The 25,817-nt window shown below is 45.9% G+C and overlaps 1 protein-coding gene across 2 annotated transcripts in view; it reads left to right on the forward strand.

Annotated features, from left to right (window-relative positions):
• The first annotated feature begins 13,169 nt into the window (after window positions 1-13,169).
• EDNRA (endothelin receptor type A) overlaps window positions 13,170-25,817 on the forward strand; it is a 35,779-nt gene continuing 23,131 nt past the window's right edge. For both annotated transcript variants that reach the window (XM_054392300.1, XM_054392301.1), the window contains exon 1: window positions 13,170-13,571. In XM_054392300.1, the coding sequence (XP_054248275.1) occupies window positions 13,170-13,571 (402 nt within the window). The remainder of the gene's footprint in view (window positions 13,572-25,817) is intronic.

Consider the following 25,817-nt stretch of genomic DNA (forward strand, 5'->3'; position numbering starts at 1 on the left):
GACCTCCAGAGATCATCCAGTCCAACCCCCCTGCCAGAGCAGGGTCATCTAGGGCAGGTCAACTGACAGTGTAGGTTTTTGAATGCTTTCCAGGAGGAACAAAGTGTTTCTCTGCCTGTGTTTATCATGTATGAATAAATACACAGCAAAGGATCCCCAACCCTTCTCTTTGGTGTATGCACATCATGAGAGCTGGTGTCTTCCAAACACAACAGTGGCTTTCTTTACCTTACAGCAGCCTTCCAGGATTTGAAGGGGACCTCCAGGAGAGCTGGAGAGGGACTTTTCACAAAGACATGGACTGACAGGGTGAGGGGTAATGCCTTCAAACTGGAAGAAGCTGAATTTAGATTAGCCATTAGGAGGGAATTCTTACCCATGAGGGTGGTGAGGAATAGGTTGCTCAGAGAAGTTGTGTGGGCTCCAAGCCTGGAAGTGTTCAAAGCCAGGATGGATGATGGGACCTTGATCAGCCTGGTCTAGTAGGAGGTGGCATGTCCATGGCAGCAGGCTTGGATCTAGATGATCTTTAAGTTTCCTCCCAACCCAAACCATTCTATGATTCTATGATTGTTCTAAGACTGGAATTTTGGATCTATCTAGCTTTTCATCACTCAAAGTTAACATTAGGAATGTAGTGCTCTGAAACTCTAGCAGGAACAACAAAGCTTGGGAATAAATATAGTGCTCTAGAAACAGGTAACCTGAACAGGATACTTATGTAAATAAGTCAGAAGGACTGTCTGTAATCAATACAATAGCATAATGATTTTTTTTCAGAAGTACATGACCTCTAGGAAGCACAGATTTCATCAAACAGGCAGAAAGGAGACCTGGAGAGCAGCCAGGCAGAAAGGGACCTGGGGGTACTGGTTGACAGTAGCTGAACAGGAGCCAGCAGTGTGCCCAGGGGGACAAGAAGGCCAATGGCAACCTGGCCTGCATCAGGAATAGTGTGGCCAGCAGGAGCAGGGAACTCATCCTGCCCTGTGCTCAGCACTGGTTAGGTCACACCTGGAGTGCTGTGTCCAGTTCTGGGCTCCTAAATTTAAGAAGGACATTGAGATACTTGAATGTGTCCAGAGAAGGGCAACGAGGCTGGGGAGGAGTCTGGAGCACAGCCCTGTGAGGAGAGGCTGAGGGAGCTGGGGGTGTTCAGCCTGGAGAAGAGGAGGCTCAGGGCAGACCTCATTGCTCTCTACAACTACCTGCAGGGAGGTTGTAGCCAGGTGGGGGTTGGTCTCTTCTCCCAGGCAAGCAGCACCAGAACAGGAGGACACAGTCTCAAGCTGTGCCAGGGGAGGTTTAGGCTGGAGGTGAGGAGAAAGCTCTTCCCAGAAAGAGTAATTGGCCATGGAATGTGCTGCCCAGGGAGGTGGTGGAGTCACTGTGCCTGGAGGTGTTAAAAAAAGGATTGGATGTGGCACTTGGAGCCATGGGTTAGTTGTCAGGAGGTGTTAGGCATTAGGTAATAGGTTGGGCTTGATGATCTGTGAGGTCTATTCCAACCTAGTTGATTCTGTGATTGATTCTGTAATAATACACTACAATGGCAGCTTTTGACACACCAGCTCAGCAAACAGGATTAAGTGATGCAGTCTTAAGTACAAATCTTGAAACACAGCATCTAGACTGTAGGCCATGAGAGTGTATATAAGCAAGTGAAGCAAGGAAAATATTGTAAAGATAATAATGCACAAGCAAATTAGAGAATAAGGAAGCACAAGGGAGAGTTGTTTTCTTTGAAGTTCCTTCCTAAGTTAGTGGTTGACTGATGTGACAGCTTGTTTAGCAAGCCAAATGGTGCTAACCTCAGAGAACACAATAAAGCTCACTCTGTTTAGCTGTGTAACTGCTCCAAGCATGCTCTGCCTAAAGGAGTGTGTTAGGATTTCCATGAGAAACCCAAGCCCCTGAGAGAAAACACAACCTACCAGAATGAAAACCTGATTGGTTAATACCATTTCATATCCAAAGTCCTAAGTGAAAAGGAGGCAGCCTGTAACAATATTATTCATCCACCCTCCTGAGCACTTGAGATGCTCAGTCACACAGAATCACAGAATGTTAGAGGTTGGAAGGGACCTCTGGAGATCATTGAGTCCAACCCTCCTGCCAAAAGCAGGATCACCTAGGGCAGGCCACACAGGAATGCATCCAGGTGGGTTTGGAAAGTCTCCAGAGAAGGAGACTCCACAACCCCTCTGGGCAGCCTGCTCCAGTGCTCTGCCACCCTCACTGCAAAGAAGTTCCTCCTCCTGTTGAGGTGAAACCTCCTATGTTCAAGTTTGTATCCATTGTTCCTTTGCTTATTACTGTGCACTACCCAAAAAAGTTTGGCCTCCTCCACTTGCCCCCCACCCCTCAGCTATTGATAGATATTGATCAGATCCCCTCTTAGTCTTCTCTTCTCCAGACTAACCAGCCCCAGGGCTCTCAGTCCCTGCACAAGACAGCAGACATCCCTCCCTAGGGAGAGTTCCCTGTCACACCTTCAGCCTGTTTTGGCCTGCATTATTTTGGATCCACTGGGCACTCTTAAATATTGGGGATATCTTCCATTTCCTTCAGCAACAGGTCTGCTTTGCTTGTCTTTCAGGACTTTGAGATCTTCCAACTGCTCAGCCAGTTGGCAGAACCACAAGGTGACAATGAAGGGCACGGTGGTAATCTAGCAGAACAACCTTACACAAGGGAAAAAAAAGCTTGAATCTGAGCCTCATCATTCTGATATAAGTTGCCAAACACATCTGTCCAAACAAGCAAGGCTTAAAATAGACCAAGTCCTACCAGCCCTCCAAGGCAGAAGGAATTAAGCTATCAGTTCCTATTCACCAATTTAAAAATAACCCTTAGACCTTGATTCATGTTGAGACACCTCATTAGGGCTGGGTACTAATATCTACAGACAGCATTCTAAAAAGTAATGATTCATTAAAAATAGGCAGTGATTAATTTATTTTTAAATCACAACAATTGAGAATTTGAACCCTTTAGGAAACTGCAGAGATAAAGACTATCTTGGGTTGGACTAGATGATCTCCAGAGGTCCTTTCCTACCCTACCATTCTATCATTTCTATCATTCCTACCCTACCATTCTATCACATTCTATCATTCCACGATCTGGAGGCAACAATTGTTACTATCTCTAGAGAGTTCTTGGCCCAGACATGTCTATTAATACCAAACTTATTAGATCTTGACAGCTTATAGGACATCTGTTTGTTTCATTTCCCTTTAGTCTTGCCAAATGCTAGCAGCAGGAACCACTGAGACTTTTTTTCCTATTTCTGCATATAACTTGAAAGGCTTTCCTTGCATATATGAATTTTGACAATAAACAAGATCTTCTAGTTCTGTGCATCTCAATGATGTGTGCAGGCATGTGCATCCAAACTGCAAGGGTGAGTAAATGTCTTTAATGTCTAATCCTGGGCTGCAGCAAGAGAAGTGTGGCCAGCAGGGCCAGGGAGGTGATTCTCCCCCTCTGCTCCACTCTGGTGAGACCCCACCTGGAGTACTGTGTCCAGTTCTGGAGCCCCTGTTACAAGGATATGGAGGTCTTGGAACTTGGGATCAGAGGGATGGAGCTCCTCTGCTATGGAGACAGACTGAGAGGGTTGAAGGTGCACTTAGTAGAGCTAACAAATGTTCCTCAGAGGGAGGACAGGTCTAATAGAGCTTTTTTTTTTTTTTTTAATTTCAATTTAAAAAAATGTGGCAAAGACCAAAATATCTCAGCAGAGTTTTTTCAGTAATTTACAAAGTTCCAGGAAAGCCTTACAAAATTTCAGCAAAAAGTATTCAGCTCTGGTGAGGCCACACCTCGAGTATTGTGTCCAGTTTTGGGCACCTCAATGCCAGAGAGATGTGGAGGTGCTGGAGCCAGGGCAGAGGAGGGCAAGGAAGCTGGGAAGGGCCTGGAGAATAAATGTGGTGAGGAGAGACTGAAGGAGCTGGGGATGGTTAGCTTGAAACAGAGGAGGCTGAGGGAGACCTCATTGCTGTCTACAACTGAAAGGACATTCAGCTGGTGCTGGTCTCTTCTCCCAGGTAATTAGTGATAGAACAAAAGGGAACAGCCTCAAGCTGCAACTGGCTAGGTTTAGATTGGACATTAGGAAACATTTTTTCATGGAAAGAGTGATCAGGCCTTGGAATGTGCTGCCTAGGGAGAGGATTGAGTCACCAACCCTGGATGTGTTTTAAGGTGGTTTGGATGTGGTGCTTGGGGATATGGTTTGGGGGTGACCCTTGCAGAGCAGGGTCAGTGGTTGGACTTGGGGATCCTGAGAGTCTTTTCCAGCCTGAATGTTTCTGTGATTCTGTGATTTGGTGTGCTTTTCCTCATTTTCCCACATTTTAGCATAAATTGATGACAAAAAGTCACCACACAGATCCTGACCCAAATAAAGTTCAAGCCTAAGATACCAAATACATCTTCTAAGTGAAGCTGGAAGCAGGTTTTTGGTCCATTTTGCATTTCCTAGAGTGTTACAGTGTTTGAAACCTTAATCCAAAAGGCATTTCTCTCCCATGTTGTTCAGAGTTCTTGTAAAACTTCTATTATTCTTTTAAATTATTAAATTAATCTATGAAAAACAATAGTAGAGATGATATTTAAATAGCACCAGCTGAAAAAGGAAATAGGAGGTAGCAACTTGTATATTACAAATCAGTCTCAGGCAGTTGCTGATGCTTTGATCCAGGTGTTTTGTTCTGAGTCTATACCAAACAGCTACACTATTTCAGCTACAAGAATCCAGCTTTGCCTTCTCATTTAGAATCATAGAATGGTTTGGGTTGGAAAGGACCTCCAAAGGTCATCCAGTCCAACCCCCCCTGCAGTCAGCAGGGACATCCTCCACTAGATCAGGTTACCCAGGGCCCTGTTCATAGAACAGAATCAGTCAGGGTTGGAAGGGACCACAAGGATCATCTAGTTCCAACCCCCCTGCCATGGGCAGGGACACCTCACACTAGAGCCTCACCTTGAATATGTCCAAGGATGGGACCTCAACTACCTCCCTGGGCAACCTGTTTCAATGTTCCACCACCCTCATGGTAAAGAACTTCCCCCTAGGGTCTAACCTAAGTCTCCTTTTCTCTACTTTCAAACCATACTCCCTCATCCTATCACCACAGGTTTTTGGAAACAGTCCCTCTCCAGCCTTCCTGTAGGTGCCCTTCAGGTACTAGAAGGCCACTATTAGGTCTCCCTGAAGTCTTCTCTTCTCTAGACTGAACAGCCCCAGCTCCCTCAGCCTGTCCCCATAGGAGAGGTCTTTTGATCTCCATATGGCTGTGTAAATAATTTATTCACATTTTGGAAGTTTATCTTTCTTTCTAAACTTCATGTGAACAATCTAACCTCACACACACACATTCTTTGTCATTACTAACAAAAATCTAGCCTCACTCAAGCTTGGAGTAAAACTCATTCACAGAGCCAATATAAATTTTTAAGTTCATTTTAGTGTAAAGATTGTTTGGATGCAGATTTCCTTAAACATTTTCAGTCTCAGGAACTTCATTTCAAGTAAGAATGTTATGGATTGCAGACTACTGCAGAATGAAAACTTGATTTTTGGCTATTTTTCAACACTTACTGAAAATTTTCTGCTCTAGGTTATTATAGCCACTAGTGGATTAATAAGCATTAAAAAACAGGAAATACTAAAATAAATACATAAATAAATCATTAAAAATAAATACAATTCAACTTCTGCAGAGAATTACAGCAAAAGCCCAGTTTCAGATATATTGTGAGATGTATGATACAGAATCATAGAATGGTCCAGGCTGGAAGGGACCTCCAAAGCTCATCCAGTCTGACCTCCATGCAGTCAGCAGGGACATCCCCAACTAGATCAGGCTGCCCAGGGCCTTGTTGAGCCTCACCTTGAATATCTCCAGGGAAGGAGCCTCAACCACCTCCCTGGGCACCCTCATAGTAAAGAACTTCTTCCTGATATCCAATCTAAATCTGCTCTTCTCCACCTTAAAGCCATTGCCTTTCATCCTGTCCCTGCAGGCCTTTGCAAACAGTCTCTCTCCATCCTTTCTACAGACCCCCTTCAGGTACTGGCAGGCTGCTATTAGGTCTCCCCAGAGCTTCCTCTTCTCCCAGCTCCCTCAGCCTGTCTTCATAGCAGAGGTGTTCCAACCTGCTGATCGTTTCTGTGGCCCTCCTGTGGACCTGCTCCATCAGGTCCATGTCCTTCCTATATTGAGGGCTCCAGACCTGTACACAGTGCTCCTGTATATGGTATGGTAAGGTAAGGTAGGGTAAGGTAAGGTAAGGTAAGGTAAGGTAAGGTAAGGCAAGGTAAGGTAAGGTAAGGCAAGGTAAGGTAAGGTAAGGCAAGGTAAGGTAAGGTAAGGTAAGGTAAGGCAAGGTAAGGTAAGGTTAGGTAAGGTAAGGTAAGGTAAGGTAAGGTAAGGTAAGGTAAGGTAAGGTAGGGTAAGGTAAGGTAAGGTAGGGTAAGGTAAGGTAAGGTAAGGTAAGGTAAGGTAAGGTAAGGTAAGGTAAGGTAAGGTAAGGTAAGGTAGGGTAAGGTAAGGCAAGGTAAGGTAAGGTAAGGTAAGGCAAGGTAATGATGGCATGGTACTCTACAAAGGATATTGATCTGGGTCAGAATTACACCATTAATAACCACTCTATGAAAATCCCAATTTCCATTTCCATCAGGAGATTCTCATCCATTTGTGCAAGTTCAGCACCTGACTCCTCAGTGTGGCAAGAGTCCCATGGCATAGCTTTAATTTCATAGAAACACAGTGTTAGGGTTGGAAGGGACCTCTAGAGATCATCAAGTCCAACCCTCTGCCAAGGCAGTATCACCTAGGGCAGGTCACACAGGAACACATTCAGGTGGGTTTTGAAAGTCTCCAGAGAAGGAGACCACAACCTCTCTGGGCAGCCTGCTCCAGGGATCCAGCACCCTCACAGTAAGAAGTTTCTCCTCACTTGGAGGTGGAACCTCCTGTATTCTAGTTTGTACCTGTTTCCCTGTCCTGTTACTGGGCACCACAGAAAAGAGCCTGGCACCTTCATCTTGACACCTACCCCTCAGCTATTTATAGATATTAATAAGATCTCCTCTCAGCCTTCTCAACACCAAATAACCCCAGGTCTCAGTCATTCTTCACAGGAGAGATGTTCAAGTCCCCTAACCATCCTTGTAGCTCTGCATTGGACTCTATCCAGTAGATCCCTGTCTGTCTTGAACTGGAGAGCTCAAAACTGGACACAGTATTCCAGGTGTGAGTCTGAAGGAAATTGCAGACCCTTTCAGTAGGTCTGAAAGAAACAACATCTAATCCAAATATCACTATGTGTGTTTTCAGCACGTTTCACAACAACCTGTATGGGCTTCAGTGTATTCATAATACACTACCCTACATAACCACAGAGCTTCCAACGTGCAGAAGGGAACTTTAATTTCCCACCATCTTAAACGTGATCTAGTGAAGACTTAGCATTAATCACTCCCTGCTTACGGATCCAGCGCTTTTGAAACTCTCACACACCGACTTCTGCCGATTGTCTTGGAAACACAGACTGCTGGCCAAACCTGAGGACAATGCAGAGCAAAACCTATTTCACCCTGAGATGTGTTTCCCTGCCCTGTTGCTGGCTCCTCTGCTGTGTGGTGGATCAGAAGCTCAAGCCGAGAGCGCCGAGTGCAGTGGATCTCCAAATTCATTGCTGCTCCGACGAGTCCAGCGAGGGAGTTGAGCTCCATTTCAGCGAGGAAACGGTTAAAGAGCTGAGTGTTCCCCCGTGCCCGGGAGGCAGCCTTTGTGTTTAGCATTGGCAGGGGCTCGGTTTGGGCTGAGGTTTGTTTTAATTGGGGGAAGGGGGCAGCAAAGAGGGGACGCTCCGACTTTTTCAGTCCATCTCTTTCTTCCAGTCGTTCCGCGGAGGTGGAGATTTCCCAATCCCACCCAGTCAGACGCAGACAGGAGGATCTGGGAAGACTATCCCAGGAAAAGCCACTCGGAGGGAATTCTCAGCGGCTGCAGCGGCAGCAGTAACGGCGGCGGCAGCAGCGGAGCATGAGCGGGAGCCCGAGCGGTGAGTGCGCAGTGCCCGGGGCCGCCCCCGGTACGGCCCGAGGCCGGGAGACGCGGCCAGCGCTGCTCGGGAACACTCCAGGGAACGAGGAGCTGACGAGGGAGGACCTCTGTGTCCCCCTGTGTGAGTGGGAGAGAGGGAGAACAAGGGACAGGCACGGGGCAGCCGGGGATAGCCGCCGTTCAATAAAGTTTAACGCCGTACACATCGTGTGGGATGCAGCGGGTAGCGCTGGTTTCCCCAGCTGCCTTCGTTTGCTGGGGGTGCTACCAGCAGAGAGTGTTTGCTTTTGTGCTGCTGCAAGCAAGAACTAGAAGGCAGTGACCCCGGCAGTCCTGGACCGGGAGGCAGCCGAGAGGAATTCGGGACTCCATTTCTTCCACGCTTTCGTGCCCCGGTTGGGTTGAGTTGCTCCTGGTTAGATCTCAGCTGCTTTTCAGGCATGTGAACGTTTTAGCTCGTCTTTAATGGTCGATGAGCCTGCTTTAGCAGGGGGTTGGACTACATGATCTTCAGAGGTCCCTTCCAACTTCTACCATGCTGGGATCCTGTGATGCTGTGGTTCTGTGACTCTCTGATACTTGGAACGATTTGATCTCCAATAGTCATGGAATCAGAGAATCGTTTCAGTTGGAAAAGACCTCTAAGATCATCAAGCCCAATCGTCAACCTAACACCAGCATGTCCACCAAACCAGGTCCCGAAGTGTGGTCTCTTCCTGTGATTCTCGGCATGGGAATTTCTTTGGTTTGATCCCCCGGGCAAGTTAGTTCTGCGCTCCCCATCTGTGGCTGATTGCGTGGTGCTGCGGGAGCAGGGGCGCAGCACTGCATGTGGCCACCAGACCAGGACAGCCTCACCCACTCCAGGCGTTCAGATCACATGAAGGACAACGCTAGATGATGTTAGGACAAAAACTTATCACCAGTGCTAGTACGAGGCACTTTGCATCTTATATTCTGTGAGGAAAGGGCCTCAAGTTGCCCCAGAGGAGGTTTAGGTTGGATATTAGAAGAAACTTCTTCCCTGAAAGGGTTCTCAAACACTGGGATAGGCTCCCCAGTGTTGTAGTTGAATGCCCATCCCTGGAGGTGTTTCAAAGAGGCAGAGATGTGGTGCTGAGGGACATGCCTTAGCCCCAGCCTTGGTAGAGTTAGAGAATGGTTGGAGTCTATGATCTTAAAATGTCTTTTCCAACCAAAACAATTCTATGATTCAATGAAAATAAAATGAACATATGCACAGAGGGATGAAGCACAGTCAGCAATCCATAACAAATATCCTCAGAAATTACTATATATTTTCCAAGTTTTGTGTCTTATGGAAAAGTTTCTTCCAGAAGAAGGAAGAGATGAAAATTGGCCATTTTATTTGTAGCTTTGCATGCTGGCTGCATGATTGCCCTGCCACCATCATGTTCATATGAGATAAAAATATGCATATTAACAAATTTTCTTCTGAAAATATCACTCAGTCAGCAGAAGGACACTAATACCTAACCACTGAAGCACAGGGCTGTGGGTTCTCTCATATTTACTTGAGCAAGTATGAGCTTAGGAAAGTCATTTAAATCATTGGTGGTGCAGTTTCCCCATTCATAAATTGAGGAACCACAGTCCCAGTCAATAATGAAAGCATTAAAACTTGCCTGAAAAGAGCAAAACAGTCAAAGAGGTCTGCTGCTTCTGGTATGATTTAGAAACCTGAAGTGAAAGCACTTGGCAGCATGCAAGCTGTTTGCTAAGTGCCCTACCACTAACCAACATTTACTAAAGAAGGAGTTACTACGTAGTGTGTTACACTTGCAGGGCACAGGATTGCCCAGATGGTCAAATCCTCATCAAATACACCAATATAAAAGGCTGTGAATATCATAGAATTGTTAGGGTTGGAAAGGACCTCAGGGATCAGCCTGTTCCAACTCCCCTGCCATGGGCAGGGACACCTCACACCACAGCAGGTTGCTCACAGCCACATCCAGCCTGGCTGCAAAAACCTCCAGGGATGAGGCTTCTACGTAGCACCTTCCTGGGCAACCTGTTCCAGTGTCTCACCACCCTCATGGGGAAGAACTTCTTCCTAACATCCCATCTGAATTTACCCACTTCTAGTTTTGCTCCATCCCCCCCAGTCCTATCACTCCCTGACACCGTAAAAAGTCCTTCCCCAGATTTCAGATCCTGGAAGGCCACAGGAAGGTCTCCTTGGAGCCTTCTCTTCTCCCTCTGCTCTGAGGGACAGCACTCCATACACCAGGCAGGAATGACTTAGTTTAGCATTGCTTTGGCTGCTGAATATAGGTACACACAGACTTCTACAGACCCCATACAACAGAGGAGAGTAATAGTAATAAACATTTGTCCTGCAGCTGCCTCCAGAAGTAGTATCAGTAAGTTGTCTCTGACATTCTCCCTCTGGTAATCTCTTGCTATAAAGAACTTAAGTCGGACTTAATAGCCCCAAAGGGAAGGCCATTAAGATGCATTTCTTTAAAAGGATCCTCACAAACCCTTCATGTGAGTCCCTAGAAATCAGAAAGTTATAAATACTTTACTTTCTACTCTTCATTTGGCAGTACTTGGTCTTGCTTTGCAAACAGGAGCTGTGTAAAAACAGTCTGCATCTTAAATTAAACTGAGGCTTCTTGGCTTCACTGGAGGTGTAGTATCTATACCCTCTGTGGCAAGGAGCCAGCTCTGGTGGCTCCACATGTACTTACTGGGACAGAATGCTGTATGAGACTTCCTTTCCTATCTGGAAAAGTCATGAGCTGTTGCTTAGAACACTAAAGCAAGGATTTTTTCTCTTTTAGAATCATAGAATGGTCCAGGCTGGAAGGGACCTCCAAATGTCATTTAGTCTGACTTCCCCACAGTCAGCAGGGACATCCCCAACTAGATCAGGCTGCCCAGGGCCTTGTTGAGTCTTACCTTGAATATCTCCAGGGAAGGGGCCTCAACCACCTCTCTGGGCAACCTGTTCCAGTGTTCCACCACCCTCATAGTAAAGAACTTCTTCCTAACATCCAATCTAAATCTGTTCTTCCCCAGCTTAAAGCCACTGCCCCTTGTCCTGTCCCTGCAGGCCTTTGCAAACAGCCTCTCCCCATCCTTCCTGTAGCCCCCTTCAGGTACTGGCAGGCTGCTGTTAGGTCTCCCTGGAGCCTCCTCTTCTCCAGGTTGAACACCCTCAGCTCCCTCAGCCTGTCCTTGTAGCAGAGGTGCTCCAACCCCTTGACCATCTTCATGGCCTTCCCCTGCACCCTCTCCCATCAGGTCCATGTCCTTCCTTTAAAGAGCTTAACTCTCTATAATTATCTTCACCATGGCAAAGTACTGAAGATGCATTTCAGTGGCCTTCAGGAATGACAACATAAAGCTTGAAGGGATTTTCCTGGCCAGAGGTCTACCCTGAGACTATGAAAGTCTTCCTCCTAATATTTAGGGACTTTGGATCAGGTCCAAAATGACATGGGCTTTCAGTCTTCATTTGAAATCCAGGTAGTTATAAAGTCATGGAAAAGTGATGTGATGCCTGATTGTTGCAATACCTCCAAAATACTGAGGAAATTAACAAATGTAGTACCTTTAATTATTAATGCAGTGCTGTTACCTTGCATTTTCAAATTAAAAAAAAAAAAGGAATAGCTTTTTCTTTGGGCTAAAATACCATTCAGCAGTCTCCAAAGCCTCTTTGCTTGGCAAGACTACTTTAGCACAGAACTCCATCCAGCATATTCTTTCCATTCATTTACAACTCCTGTCTCAAACTAACAGGGGCCTGTGGGACCCCACTTGGATAAGCTGTCAGGTACTCAGGGAATTTTTGGTGACTGAATTTTGTCTGACAGTTACTGTGGCTAATCCAGATTTCAGAGGAGCACAGTGATGACAGAGGTGTTTATCCATAAGTGCTGCAGAAGCTGTACACTCAAACACCTCCCCTAAGAGAGAAACAGGAGAAACCTTCTAGTGTGAGGTGTCCCTGCCCATGGCAGGGGGGTTGGAACTAGATGATCCTTGTGGTCCCTTCCAACCCTGACTGATTCTATGATTCTAGGTGTTACAAAATCATAGAATGGTGCAGGCCAGAAGGGACCTCCAAAGCTCATCCAGTCTGACCTCTCCACAGTCAGCAAGGACATCCCCAACTAGATCAGGTTGCCCAGGGCCTTGTCAAGCCTCACCTTGAATATCTCCAGGGAAAGGGCCTCAACCACCTCCCTGGGCAACTTGTTCCATGTCCTTCCTATATTGAGGGCTCCAGACCTGTGCACAGTACTCCAGGTGAGGTCTGAGCAGAGCCAAGTGGCAGAATCACCTCTCTGGACCTCTGGCAACACTGCTTTGGATGCAGTCCAGGATGTGATTTGCCTTCTGGGCTGCAAGCTCACACTTGTCTGCTCCTGTCCAGCTTCTCATCCATCAGCATCCCCAAGTCCTTTTCCTCAGGGCTGCTTTCTATCACCTCCTCCCCAGTCTGTATTGGTAGTGAGGATTGTTCCAGCCCAGGTGCAGAACCCTGCACTTGCTCCTGTTGAACCTCATGAGGTTCCCCAGAGCCACCTCTCCAGCTTATTCAGGCTCCTCTGGATGCCATCCTGTCCCTCTAGTGTATCAACAGCACCACTCAGCTTGGTGACATCTCCACACTTGCTGATGGTGCCTGGATCCCACTGTCTATAGTATTAATAAAAATATTGAACAGCACAGGTCCCAGTATGGACCCCTGAGGGACACCATTGTCACTGCTCTCCATCTGGACTTCAAGCCATGGAGCACCACTGTCTGGATGCGACCATCCAGCCACTTCCTTATCCACTGAACAGTCCACCAGGCAAATCCAAATCTCTCCAACTTGGTGAGCAGGACCTTGTAGGGGACCATGTCAAAGGCCTTACAGAAGTCCAGATAGATCACATCCATAGGTCATCCCTGATCTGCTGTCAGTCTGCCTGTTGTATTGATTTCTCTCTTCTTTTTGCTTATTGCTTCTCTCTGCAGGTGAAGAAGTGAGAAGCACCTCACTGAGATACTGAACACCACCCCACCCACATCTCACAGAATTTGGTCTTTGGGGACTTAAGGATGGAAGCCTCATGTTTAAGAGTTTCCTTGCTGCTGCTGCTTCCAGGATTTGTCCTCAGTGACAGCTCTGACAGATACGCTGCCAACCGGAGTGACTTGGGAACCCACCTGTCCACTTTCTCAGGGATGGAATCCAGCATACTCCTCACCACCAGGCAGCCCTTGGTGTCCAACCAAACTGTCAGGTGCTCCCAGCAGACTAAGATTGCAGAAACCTTTAAATACATTAACACAGTGGTGTCTTGTGCTATTTTCATCGTTGGGATGGTTGGGAATGCAACTCTGCTGAGGATCATTTACCAGAACAAGTGTATGAGGAACGGCCCCAACGCGCTGATAGCCAGCCTGGCACTAGGAGACCTCATCTACATTGTCATTGATATCCCTATCATGGTCTACAAGGTAGGATGCAACAACTACCCATTCTCATTGCAGCTGCCTTGCTGTCTGCTCCCTGTGGTTACTCTTTGGTCTGTGAGCACTCCATTTGGGGAGGGACTTTTTAGGCTATCAGGTAGTGATAGGACTAGGGGGAATGGAATAAAGCTGGAAGTGGGGAGATTCAGGCTGGATGTGAGGAAGAAGTTCTTGCCCATGAGAGTGGTGAGAGCCTGGAATGGGTTGTCCAGGGAGGTGGTTGAGGCTCCATCCCTGGAGGTGTTTGCAGCCAGGCTGGATGAGGCTCTGGCCAGCCTGATCTAGTGTGAGGTGTCCCTGCCCATGGCAGGGGGGTTGGAACTAGATGATCCTTGTGGTCCCTTCCAACCCTGACTGATTCTATGATTTAAGAAGGAAAAAAAAATACAATTCTTTTGTATTCTGCAACAAACCTCTTGCTCTCAGGTCTCACCTCCATAAAGGAAAAAGTGTTAACTCTTTTCAAAGATGATTCTTAGCTCTTAACCAAAGTGTGGCCTTGGGCACTTCACAGAACTCTTCATTTATGATAGCTACTACAGCCAGCCAAAGAATTTACGAGGCAAGGCTGGTTATAAGCTCCTTGATGGGAGCAGAACAGCATTGGACTAGTTGCTATTTTTGGAATATCCCATCCTTACTTTATGCTTTTACAGAACATACTTTCTGCAAGGGTTTTCACTACAGGCTTCATGTTAGGATTTTGCAGAGAGAGATTATGCCAGTGCAGTTCTGTGCAGCTGAGCATTCAAGTTTTCATTCAATATTTCAGAGAATCACAAAACGTTAGGGGCTGGAAGGGACCTCGAAAGCTCATCCAGAGCTGCCAGAGCAGGAGCACCTAGAGCAGGTCACACAGGAACACATCCAGGTGGGTCTTGAATATCTCCAGAGAAGGAGACTCCACAACCACCCTGGGCAGCCTGTTCCAGTGTTCTCTTACTCTCACAGGGAAAAAATTCTTCCTCCTGTTTCCATTGAACTTCCTCTGCCTCAGCTTCCACCACTGCCCCTTGTGCTGTCATTGGGCATCACCCAGCAGAGCCTGGCTCCAGCCTCTGGGCGCTCACCCTGCACAGCTTTATAAACACTAATGGTCACCTCTCAGGCTCCTCTTCTCCAAGCTAGAGCCCCATCTCCCTCAGTCTTTCCTCCTAAGGAAGATGTTCCACTCCCCTGATCATTTTTGTGGCTCTGCAATGGACTCTTTCAAGCACTTGTTGACAGCAGATTCTCAACATTATTCCAGAGTTGGTAAAATCAGTTATACCAGAGAGACATATCTGAAATACTAAATTCCATCTGAGTTTGTCAAAGTATAAATAGGATGCTCAGCAATCCTTTAATCTGATATAAAGCTTTCCTGCTTCAGTTTTGATTTTCCATTTTAACTACACAAAGCCAGAAAGCACTGCTCTGTTCTGATGCAATAGGTTTACTAATGTAGCATGAATGGCCCCAAGACTTGAATGAACAGAGTCCCTTTTTCACTATATTGCACTGATGTTAACTTACTCAGCCTAGAAAATTGTCAAAGGATTTTGTAAGCTTCTAATTGTAACTTTGTGGATCATACACAGGACATTAGACTTTTTTCCCCCCCTTTCTTTTCTCAGTAAAAACTTCAGGTGCTTCTGTTAGTAAATTAACCACTGAGTGATGTAATCAAACCTAAACAAAGCAAAAGCAAAACAAAACCCAAAACAAAACATGAAACAAATCACAAAACAAAAAAACAAACCAAAATGAAACAAAAAACCCAAAACAAAATGAAATGCAAAGCAAAACAAAAGAGAACAAAACACAAAACAAAAATCCAAAACAAAATGAAACAAAAAAACCAAAATAAAAAGCAAAACAAAAAAAGAAAGCAAAACAAAAAAAAGAAAGCAAAACAAAAAAAAGAAAGCAAAACAAAAAAAAAGAAAGCAAAACAAAAAAAAGAAAGCAAAACAAAAAAAACACAAAACAAAAAGAAAAAAAGAAACAAAACAAAATGAAACAAAAAAACAAAAAGCAAAACAAAGTAAAACAGAACAAAAGAAAACAAAACACAAAACAAGAAGCCAAAACAAAATGAAACAAAAAAAAAAAACAAAAAGCAAAAAAACACAACAAAGCAAAGCAAACCAAAGCAAAACAAAAACCAAAACAAAACATTTCTCACAATTTGGGCCCTTAAAGATTCTGGAGATTCAACTCTGATTTACCTGTGTTTTAAACAAGGCATCTTAATGCATGATTGGATCATAATCAGAGTCTTGTGGTTTCAAATTGGGTTTTAAGCTTAAAGAGACAGCAAACTGAGAAGATGTCTTTTGCCTGTCTCTCTAACCACTGACATCAGAACTACTGACCTGCATTACAACACAGGTATTGATAGGGTAAGATCAAAAACACTTCATTCATGGATTATAGACATGTAAATGGGCATGTCTGACATTTGTACAGAGGTGTGTTACCAAGGTAAAATGCAGCACATGATTTCATCTGCCAATAGTATAAAGTTTAGTAAGTCTCTCAGTTTTATCTGCCTTTAAAATAAGATGAATTCAAAACAAGGATACAGCCTGTTTATGGTAATAAAATGTGATTAAGTATTACAGCATCACAGTACATTAGAGGTTGGAAGGGCCAGAAATTGAAATGGTTTTATTTTTGGTTTAAAGGTTTAAATTTGAAAGTAGTTTCTACCCTTGGTTCTAACCTATATTTTGATTTTTAAACTGTTTTGTACTTTTTGGTTCTGAACTACATTTTAACTTCGAAGTATTTTCTGTGCTTGGTTCCGAAATATATTTTATTTTTCAACTATTTTATAGGCTTGGTTCTGAACTATTAATTTTAATTTTAAATTATTTTATACCCTTACTTCTGAACTATAATTTAAATCTTCTTTGAGCTGCAGAGTCAGCCTCATGTTGAATCATGTATTAGCATCCTATGTAAACTAAAGTCATCAAACAATACCTTATAGGTCAGCTTAGGAGGACAAAGCAGCTCTGCAAGCAGAACCACAGTAAACAAGCATGGGTCTGCATATTAAAATAACAGAATCATCACAGAATCACAGCATCAGCCAGGTTGGAAGAGATCATTAAGTCCAACAGATCACCCAACCCTATCTAATCAGCTAAACCATGGCACTAAGTGTCTCATCCAGGCTCTTCTTAAACACCCCCAGGGATGCTGACCCCACCACCTCCCTGGGCAGCACATCCCAAGGGCAATCTCTCTTTCTGGGAAGAAATTTCTAAGACCAAGCCTAAACCTCCCCCTTCACAGCTTGAGATTGTGTCCTCTCGTTCTGGTGCTGCTTGCCTGGGAGCAGAGCCCAACCCCCAGCTGGCTACAACCTCCCTGCAGGTAGTTGTAGAGAGCAATGAGGTCTGCCCTGAGCCTCCTCTTCTCCAGGCTGAACACCCCCAGCTCCCTCAGCCTCTCCTCACAGGGCTGTGCTCCAGACCCCTCCCCAGCTTTGTTGCCCTTCTCTGGACACCTTCCAGCATCTCAGCATCCTTCTCAAATTGAGGGGCTCAGAATTGGACACAGCACTCAAAGTGTGGCCTAACCAGTGCTGAGCACAGGGCAGGATGAGTTCCCTGCTCCTGCTGGCCACACTGTTCCTGATGCAGGCCAGGATGCCATTGGCCTTCTTGTCCCCCTGGGCACACTGCTGGCTCCTGTTCAGCTGCTGCCAACCAGCACCCCCAGGTCCCTCTCTGCCTGGCTGCTCTCCAGCCACTCTGTCCCCATCCTGTAGCACTGCCTGGGGTTGTTGTGGCCAATATGTAGAACCTGATACTAATCTCATGCCCTTGGACTCTGCCCATCTGACCAGCCTGCTGGCAAGGTCCCTCTGCAGAGCTCTCTTACACTCTAACAGATCCACACCTGCTCCCAGCTTGGTGTCATCTGCAAACTTAACTGATGATGGACTCAATGCCCTCATCCAGCTCATCAATAATAACCAATCACAGAGCATTAAGAGGGCCACATCATAGAGAACAGGATGAGCAATACTGTGGCACTGCAGTGACCTATCAGAAAGAGGTGTTAGCACCTTCCTGAATCATGAGGTAACCTTAACTGTTTTGAAACTACTGCCAAAAGACAAGTAGGTAATGCTGCTGCTATTCCAATCCATTTTATACATCCTTAGAAAGAAGCAGCTAGACAGAATCATGAACTCATACAATGGCTTGGGTGGGAAGGGATCTTAAAGACCATCCAGTTCCAACCCCACAGCCATGGGCAGAGATGCCTCCTACTAGCCCAGCTTGCTCAAGGCTCCATCCAAACTGGCCTTGAACACTTCCAGGCTCACAGCCTCCACAACTTCTCTGGGCAACCTGTTCCAGTGCCTCACGGGGAAGAATAAGATCATAGCAATTGTAGCAATTGAAACTGAAAGTACTCAGGAGAATTGGCTCCCTCATTTTGTAAGGCATTAAGACAACAATTAACAAAGAAAAAAACCAATTATGTCATTTCAATCAGCTAAAGATAGGGTCAGAGGTCTCTGACATTTATATCCTTTCTTCAGGGAACAGTGAGCTCAAAAATTCCCCCTCACTTTCCCCAATTGCTGTAATTATACAGAGGATTCCCTTTAGCAATTTGTTAAATGGACTGAGAGGTGAGGAAGAGTCACTAGCCTCCTTTGAAGATATTCTGGAGGTATTAAAGCCCCATTACACTTAATTACCACAAGCATTTCCATGTGTAGTATCAAATCAACAGTAAAAATGGTAACAAACTGAGTTTTACAGGAAGGATGCAGAGAGGAACCTAATGAGGTTCAACAAGGATAAGTGCAGAGCCCTGCATCCAGGGAGGAAGAATAAACTGCAGCAGGACAGGTTAGGAGGTGATCTGCTGGAGAGCAGCCCTGTGGAGAGGGACCTGGGAGTGCTGGTGGGTAACAAATTATCCATGGGACAGCAATGTGCCCTGTGTCCCAGAGGGCCAATGGGATCCTGGGGTGCATTCAGAGGAGTGTGTCCAGCAGATCCAGGGAGGTTCTCTTCCCCCTTTGCCTTGCTGAGACCTCACCTGGAATACTGCATCTAGTTCTGGGCTTCCCAGTTCAAGAGGGACAGGGATCTGCTGGAGAGAGTCCAAGGGAGGGCTATGAGGATGCTGAAGGGCCTGGAGCACTGCCTGGAGAGGAGAGGCTGAGAGCCCTGGGGCTGCTTAGTCTGGAGAGGAGAAGACTGAGAGGGGATTTAATAAATGTTTATGAAGATCTGAGGGCTGGGGGTCAAGAGGGAGGGGACAGGCTCTGCTCAGTTGCCCCCTGGCATAGGACAAGGGGTAATGGATAGAAACTCCAGCACAGGAGGTTCCAGCTCAACATGAGGAGGAACTTCTTCACTGGGAGGGTCACAGAGCCCTGGAGCAGGCTGCCCAGAGAGGTTGTGGAGTCTCCCTCTCTGGAGACTTTCCAGACTCATCAGGATGTGTTCTTGTGTGACCTGTGGTGGATTCTCTGGTTCTGCTCTGGCAGGGGGGTTGGACTGGATGATCTCCAGAAGTCCCTTCCAACCCAGCAGCTATGATGTTTTGCTGAGTCCTGAAGGCAAGAGTTACCCAAAATGGAGCAGGGAAGGGAAGTCCATCAGGAATCTGTCTGCTCCATTTACAGACTACAGCTTCCTAGCAGAAAGTGTTTAATGTGCACGCCAAAGTAGGGCTTAAGGAAGAGAGTTTATATTCTAAGTCTTAGTTCAAGATCTGTTCTGCCTTTAGTTAATAGCTGTAATACCTTTAATTAATTTGGGGTAGGGGGGTGGGTTGTATGTCCCTTCAATGCACAGGCAGCTCCTCCCTCACCTTAGTTTCACATCCTATGCCAGCTCAGGGGATTTGTGACACTGCTCTGGGCTTAACAGACTATTTTGGGATGTTTGCTATCTTTATTTTCCAATCAGCTGAACTCCATAGATAAGAAGGAATTGTTTGCATTGTGCATATCTGGGGTTTACCAGTTCTGCAGCCATTTCTTAGCAATCCTGTCACTCTGTTTAGCAATAAACAAAAGACAACACAGCTGGAAGAATAACAAAAGCAATATTTTGCCCAGGGACTGTTAAAATCCTTTTCAGCAAAGCACTTTTCACATAAGCACACCTTGCAGCTCATTTCCCTGAAGAAGAGCAGCACAGCTTGAGAAACAGCCTACCTAAAAGGATGGGAAGTCAGCCAGCACCACAGAGCAACAAATAAAAACAAGAAAAGAAAAAAGAATTCTACTTTGTAAACAGCAAAAATACCACAGGGAAGATGTCTGGAGTTGCTAGGCATACTTCAGCCCTAAGTAGGTTTTTGTAATAGATGTAAACATTTTCACAAGTATGTAAAACTCAGGGTTGTCTTTTTTAACCAGTTAGTTGAGGCAGAATGTTCTGCTTCAAACCTAGGACATTTGTTTTCTTACCTTTCAGGATTCCTTGCAGTATAATCCATTTTCTCTTTGTGTAAAGGCTACACATTCCCTTCCCACAGCTGCCTAAGCAGGAGAAACAGACTGTTGGCATTCCTGATGTGGCATAAGACCCTCTGCTACCTCCAGCTTTAATCAAAGATGAGCAGAAGATGTCCAGAGAAGGGCCTCGAGGATGAGCAGAGGGCTGGAGCTGCTCTGCTCTGAGGACAGCCTGAGAGAGTTGGGGTTGTGCAGGCTGCAGAGGAGAAGGCTGCCAGGAGACCTTCTGGTGGCCTTGCAGCATCTAAAGGCATCTACAAGAAAGCTGGGGAGGGACTTTGGAGGGTGTCAGGGACGGATAGGAGTGGGGGGAATGGAACAAAACTAGAAGTGGGGAGATTCAGATTGAATGTTAGGAAGAAATTCTTCCCCAGGAGGGTGGTGAGAGCCTGGCAGAGGTTGCCCAGGGAGGTGGTGGAAGCCTCATCCCTGGAGGTTTTTGCAGCCAGGCTGGATGTGGCTGTGAGCAACCTGCTGTGGTGTGAGGTGTCCCTGCCCATGGCAGGGGGTTGGGACTGGCTGAGCCTTGAGGTCTCTTCCAGCCCTGACAATTCTATGATTCTAAAATAGCAGAAAAAACTGTGCAGGCAATTCAGAGGAAAAAATATTTTTGATGGTTCTCCTGTATCCTCACATAACCTTTCTTCCTTCCAGAAAACAAAACAAAACAGAACAAAACAAAACAAAACAGAACAAAACGCAGTCAGTGTTTTACCTACACTGAGTGGAAAAAGGAGAGTCCTTGGTTGTAGGAAAATTAGGGACATATTTGCTGCAAAGAAGAGCTGAAGAGATGCAGTGTGCCCTGTCTGCCATGGCAGTATTCTGCATCTAAGTATAAAGAAAAAACCCCAATGATCCCACAATTATCATGTCCCCAGGATATATTCAATATTGGTCTTTATTAGCCCAAAGTTAGCCTTGCTCTTTGTTTTTGCCTACTCATCCTTCTCCAAGCAGAGGCTTTTCACTCCAGCAGTGGGAAGGGAAGAAATACCTACAGAGAGGTATTCTGTGTTCTCTCCCCTTTCCCTTGCAGCTCTCCCTTCTTCCAGCAAAATGGTGGAGCACAGCTGAATTTTCTGAGCTGAGCAACAGTCTGTGTGTGGGTGCCAAGCAAGAAATGGATGAGGATTGCCCTGCAATGCAATTCTCTCTTGGCTGTATGGGTGGTAGGAAGAAGAGAAGGGCTTGAAAACGTGCAGTAAATTCTTGTCCTGTGAAGTTTCATGGGGGCAGGAGGCTCCCAGTGAGTCACTGAATCAAAATACCACAACTGAAGTACCACAAGACAAGCAGGAGACTCAATCCACCCTTCTTAACTAAGCAGTTACAGATCAGAGGCAGGAGGAACACTTCAGTCAGAATCAGCATCTTCTGCCACTTCATGCAGGTAGCACTTGGGACACCTCTGTGTCACAGTCAGATTTCACCTGGATTCCCACCAAAACACAAGGTACCATACTTGGCCCATGCCTTGAAGCAGACAGGGGCAGACCTGTCTGTGGAACACAAGACAGAGCTTTACTGAGACAGCTCAACACCTCCTAGAGGAAATTAGCCTTAAAAAAAAAAAAAATCCAAACCCAGAGGAATTTCTGTTGTCTTTCATTCTGGGCTTTGTCACAAGGAAAGGAAGTCACCCTGGAATACACTGGGTTTATCACTTTGGCCTCACAGTTAGGAGATGCTGGCCACTTGTACCAGCAGACCTTGTCTATAGAAGCAGGAATCTGCTGCTTGGGTCCTTTCCCCCATTACTGCACAAGTGCAACAGGAGTCATGGAATAAAGAAGGTATTTCTCTTTGTCCTGCTGGAGACAGGGTAGAAACTCTGACTGCCAGGCTTGTGCCAGAGTTGTTCCATCAGTATCACTGAACATTCAAACACCATGAAAGCCAGGAGAGGATCCTGGACGGGTGGCAAGCACTATCTGTATGAAACACACTTCAGTTTCTGGGAAACAGACCTTGTGTGTCAACACAGCAATGGTCCCAAGTGGGTACAGGAAAAAGAAGGCCCTAGGGCATTAGGGTGAGATCAGAGCAGGAAAGGGCAGGTATGAAACCTTTGCTTTCATCCTCAGTGTCATGAGGACCTCCTGACCTGTAGTTGTTAAAGTGAAGCAGTTTTTATAGAGCAGTTCAGAGCTGGTCCATATCCAGCACCTAACCCAGTTCATCTATTTTGGGCAGAGCTCCAAGAGCTCCCAGAGCTCCAGGGTCATCATCTGCCTGTAAACAGACAGTATCAGCCTAGGAGCAGATAAACACTGGGGATGCACATGAGCAGGGACTGATGGATACTGGTGGCTGGGTTGTACCATTCTCTCTTTCAGATCATAGATAAATTGGCTGTGATGCACAGTGGGACTTTATGTTTTGGACAGCAGCTAGCACACTAATGAGGGTTAGAAAATAGCAGCAGCAGCAGCAGTAGAGTAAAATCAAGGGAGTGACATTTAAAAATCACTGCAAAGGAATGTTCTCAGCACTGCAGTCTTGTTTGCTTCAAGCTGCAGTGGCAGGGCAGGGAGGCCATAAAAAGCAGCAGAGAAGGGAGGATGCTCAAGCTGTGCCTGTCTGGTCACTCTGCTGAGGGTTTGTTTTTTTTTTCAGACCAACAGAAGAATCTTGAAATCCTGGTTTCTGATTTCAATGTAAAAAATATGCTGTTGGCTGCACTCTTCTTGTTCAGGAGTTGCAGCATTGTAGGAAACACTCCTAAGCTGCAAGCAGCACAAAGGGAAAAGCTGATTTCCATTGCCCCATGTCTTACTTTGAAACCTCAGAGATTTGGGGAGAGGGTTTGCAAAAGCCCAATCCATTTGCCTAGCTCATGGAGAACAACCTGGGGATAGTCAGCCTGATTCTTCCTGTCCTTGTGCCTGAGAGAGAAAAAATAATCTGTGTATTAAACCATGCAAAAGCAGTGGGAGAACAGAACTCCACTTCTTCTAACTTACCTAAGTAAACCAGGACTAATTCAATGAAAAATATAAAATCAATGTGTTGTTTCCCTCTGAAGTTTCTGTACCTTGCTAGGGCAGAAGAGAGGGCAAAGGACTCGTTTTGATGTAAAATTAGCAAAAGCAAAGGCAGGATCAGATTTCTCAGCTAAAAATACCCACAGAAATAAAAGTTGGCACCTGATCCAAGGGGAAGTAAGGAAAATGTGGAATGATAATGGAGGATACTCATGGAAATGACTGCAAAATTAATCTTAAAAATCAAGTAGAATCACAGAATTGTCAGGTTTGGAGGGGACCTCAAGGACCAGCCAGTTCCAACCCCCCTGCCATGGGCAGGGACACCTCACACCACAGCAGGTTGCTCACAGCCACATCCAGCCTGGCTGCAAAAACCTCCAGGGATGAGGCTTCCACCACCTCCCTGGGCAACCTCTGCCAGGCTCTCACCACCCTCATGGGAAAGAATTTCTTCCTAACATCCAATCTGAATCTACCTATTATTAGTTGTTTTCCATTCCCCCCAGTCCTGTCACTCCCTGACACCCTCAAAATTCCCTTCCCAGCTTTCTTGGAGCCCCCTTCAGATACTGCAAGGCCACAATAAGGTCTCCTCAGAGCCTTCTCTACTCCAAAATGAACAACCCCAACTCTCTCAGGCTGTCTCCATAGCAGAGGAGCTCCAGCCCTCTGCTCATCCCTGTGGTTCTCCTCTAGACACCTTCCAGCACATCCAGATCCTTCTTGTAACAGAGGCTCCAGAGCTGGACACAGTGCTCAGCAGAGTGGAGCAGAGGGGGAGAATCCCCTCCCTGGCCCTGCTGGCCACACTTCTCTTGCTGCAGCCCAGGCTCTGCTTGGCTCTTTGGACTGCCTGTGCTCACTGCTGGCTTCTGCTGAGCTTCTCATCCCCCAGCACCCCCAAGGCCTTTTCTTCAGGGCTGCTCTCAAGCCAGTCCCTGCCCAGCCTACATCAGTGCTTGGATTGCCAACTTAATTCTGATCCCTGTCATTCTGATCAAAATCAACTTGAAAAGAATGGCTAATGATTTGGTGCTGATGTTGTTTCAATTAGTAGAGAAGTGTAAGAAACAAAAGGAATAAAATGCTTTTTGTCTTATAAAAGGAGAGCTTCCTGGGGTGTGGGGAAGATGTGTACATGCCAGAACCAGGATAAAGCTTCCCTGTGAGGGGCAATGAGTTAGAGAACCTTTTTGAAGCTAATATTTGCCTTGTAGTAACAGAGTCTCACAGTCACTACAAAGTGCTTGCTCGTTTCTGTTGCTGGGTACATGCTAGAGCCACAGTCACTGCACAAAAATGAATGGGTGCCCAGCTTCCAGTTGCCTTTTAAAGTGTGATGTAGATTGGTACAGGTGATGGACAAAATCCTGCTAGGGGCCACTTTCCCCTGACAGTGTCATTTATAATTTAAGCTGCACCCAGTGGTGCCTGAAAATGATTCTGATTTTACCCAAAGCCAGACAAGAGTCTGGAGCTCAAATTCCACAATTCCAATGGGAGAATTACCAGCTGTGGGACACCCAACAGAAGAGAGAAATAGACATGTTGGAATGGATCCAGAGGATGGCCACAGAGATGATCAGAGGGCTGGAGCACCTCTCCTACAAAGACAGGCTGAAAGAATTGGGGCTGTTCAGCCTGGAGAAGAGAAGGCTCCAGGGAGACCTTCTTATAACCACATTTCAATAAATGGAGGGGGCCTACAGGAAGGCTGAGGAAGGACTGTTTAGAAGGGTTTGTAGTGACAGGATGAGGAGCTAAGGCTTGAGACTGGAGCAGGATAGACTTAGGTTGGACATAAGGAGGAAGCTCTTTACTGTGAGGGTGGTGAGGTGCTGGAATGAGTTGTGCATGAAATGGTTGAGGCCATGACCCTGGAGATATTCAAGATCAGAACTGATGTGGCCCTGAGCAGCCTGCTCTAGTTGGAGGTGTCCCTGTTCATTGCAGGGAGGTTGGACAAGATGACCTTGGAGGCTCCCTTCCAACCCAGTGCAATCTGTGAATCTATGAACCTGTGATTCTCATACCCCTTTTTATCTTTCCCCCAACATTTTTTCTGCAGCCCTGACATAAATTAAAAGCCCCATGCAAGAGTTCTGCCTCAACTGAGAGAAAGGCAGATGTGCATTTTAACTCCTCAGAGTTAACATTTATACTGTTCAAGAAAGTTATCTTTGGCATGGTTCAATTTAACCCTAATTTAAATAGAAATAAAATGTTTACTTTGCATACTGCACAACCAAAATTTGAATATCTAATTCTGCAGACAGAATCCACCCACTCTGACTAGATGAAAGTGCTGCAGAACCTAAGCTTCTACTGAATTTACTTAGTCCTTATGGTTGCAAAGGCAAGTCTCAAACCATGAACTGACTGTAAGCAGTCTGCCCAAGTCTGAAGAGGCCCAGCAGAAGAGGTCTCCTTCTCTGGAGACTTTCAAGCTCCATCTGGATGCACTCCTGTGTGCCCTGTGCTGGATTCTATGGTCCTGCTCTGGCAGGGGGGTTGGACTCAATGATCTCCAGAGATCCCTTCCAACCCCTAACATCCTGTGATCCTGTCTGCAAGAAAGCAAACTGAAAACAACTATTCCAATTTCTAGTGATTTAATCATATGCCAAATAGTATCAGCTTTGTTTAGTTTTAACTATAAAAGTGTTTAAAAGGTAAGGTTCACAGCTTGGGTTTAGGATAGAAAGAACAAAATTAATTGTTGCATGCAGTATGGAATCACCTTAGGATGCTAGG

The sequence above is a fragment of the Indicator indicator genome, chromosome 25 (assembly GCF_027791375.1).
Source record: "Indicator indicator isolate 239-I01 chromosome 25, UM_Iind_1.1, whole genome shotgun sequence".
NCBI classification, from domain to species: Eukaryota; Metazoa; Chordata; class Aves; order Piciformes; family Indicatoridae; genus Indicator; species Indicator indicator.